The following is a 1,361-nucleotide window of genomic DNA, read 5'->3' as shown; positions in this document are numbered from 1 at the left end:
TCAGTAGTTTACGATGGACCGGTAGGTCTTGTCGGCCTGCCAGCCGGAGGGGATGACGTTGCTGGCGACGAGTTTCTTGCCGGAGCTGGAGGTGAGGCGGATCGATATGGGCGCCCGCAGGGCGGACATGGAGTTGTACTTCCACACCGCGCCCAACAACTCTTGCATCAGCGCCCAGCTGCCGCCGCGCTGCTGAAGCTCCACCGCCGACAGGTCGCCGTCGCCGGACTCGTTGTCGATGAGCACCGCGAGGTAGTTCGGGTTGGAGCCAGCCTTCACTCTGAAGGCGATGTCCAGCCCGCGCCACTTGCACGGAACCCTGCGGCGGAGGAAATCAAAGACATGACAAATGATCGATGGATGCACAGTATCACACACGAACATGCATGGAGGCAGAGCACTGGGCATGGGTGTGTGCGCCAGCTAACTAGCGAGAGCATACCGGTCGTACTGGACCCTAATGTTGCCGGCGTCGCGGAGGTTGTCGGCTTGGCCGGGCTTGGCCATGGCATCGAACGCCTTGCCGATGAGGTTGAAATGGGCAGCCTCGGCCAGACACGCCTCGCCGCCGGGGCGCTCGTCTGTGACGACCACGGTCACCGGGCGGCCGAAGCAAGCGGCATTGCCGGTGCATTTAACCTGATAGCAAGCACCGCAGCCCTTGCCGTCCTTGAAGATGGAGGGGCCGGCCGCCGTGATCATGGAGGAGAACGGCGGCTTCTCCATGTCGCCCTGGTACCCGCACGCACCACCTGCAACACGCTCTGCACGCGTCAGTACACGTGAATAACTGCTGTACACACGTCCTAGCATGCATGCACCCTTATCATGGAGATCTGCATGCATCGCCATGCGACCATATACCTACCGCCAGTGCCGGCGCCTTGGTGGAGATCATACCACGTCGCGCCGCTTTCGAGCCAACCTGAGACGCTGCGCGAATGGAGGAGGAAAAGGCAGCTGCTGGCTAGAGCCACACAAGCGACGAAGAACGAAGAAGCCATGCACGCAGTGGACGATACTCCTATATGATTGGTCCGCGTAGGTAGAGGAAGAAGAGAATGAATTGGAAATAGATCAGAAGATGTGTGTGCTAGCAAGCGTAGTCTCTCACCATGTATTTATAGGCAGCCAAGAGAGATCGCACCCTGATCGCAATTTTTTTCCACTTTGTTCAAGGCTCATTCGCAGGGGTCAAATTTCTGGAGCGGGCGGAGGCTGATTTGAGTAGGTTCTCCCTTGTGCCGGCTATGTTACAGGCCACACCAACGCCACGGTCTCTTGGTGTGGCTGATGTTGGCTCCACGGAGGACGGAGGTGCAGAGCCCTATATATGTTTTTTTTTGAGAACCATGGCTACA

The 1,361-nt window shown here is 58.3% G+C and overlaps 1 protein-coding gene across 1 annotated transcript; it reads right to left on the bottom strand.

The window, feature by feature from the left end:
* LOC119358954 (putative expansin-B14) lies at positions 1–1,004 on the bottom strand. The gene is made up of 3 exons (XM_037625327.1): positions 869–1,004; positions 443–752; positions 1–319 (listed from the first exon to the last, which is right to left on the bottom strand). Exons 1-3 carry the CDS (start codon positions 1,002–1,004, stop codon positions 1–3), a joined length of 765 nt encoding a protein of 254 aa, XP_037481224.1.
* Positions 1,005–1,361: the final 357 nt, after the last annotated feature.

The sequence above is a fragment of the Triticum dicoccoides genome, chromosome 2A, assembly GCF_002162155.2.
Source record: "Triticum dicoccoides isolate Atlit2015 ecotype Zavitan chromosome 2A, WEW_v2.0, whole genome shotgun sequence".
In the NCBI taxonomy this organism is placed as follows: Eukaryota; Viridiplantae; Streptophyta; class Magnoliopsida; order Poales; family Poaceae; genus Triticum; species Triticum dicoccoides.
This window is presented reverse-complemented; position numbering and strand designations above follow the sequence as displayed.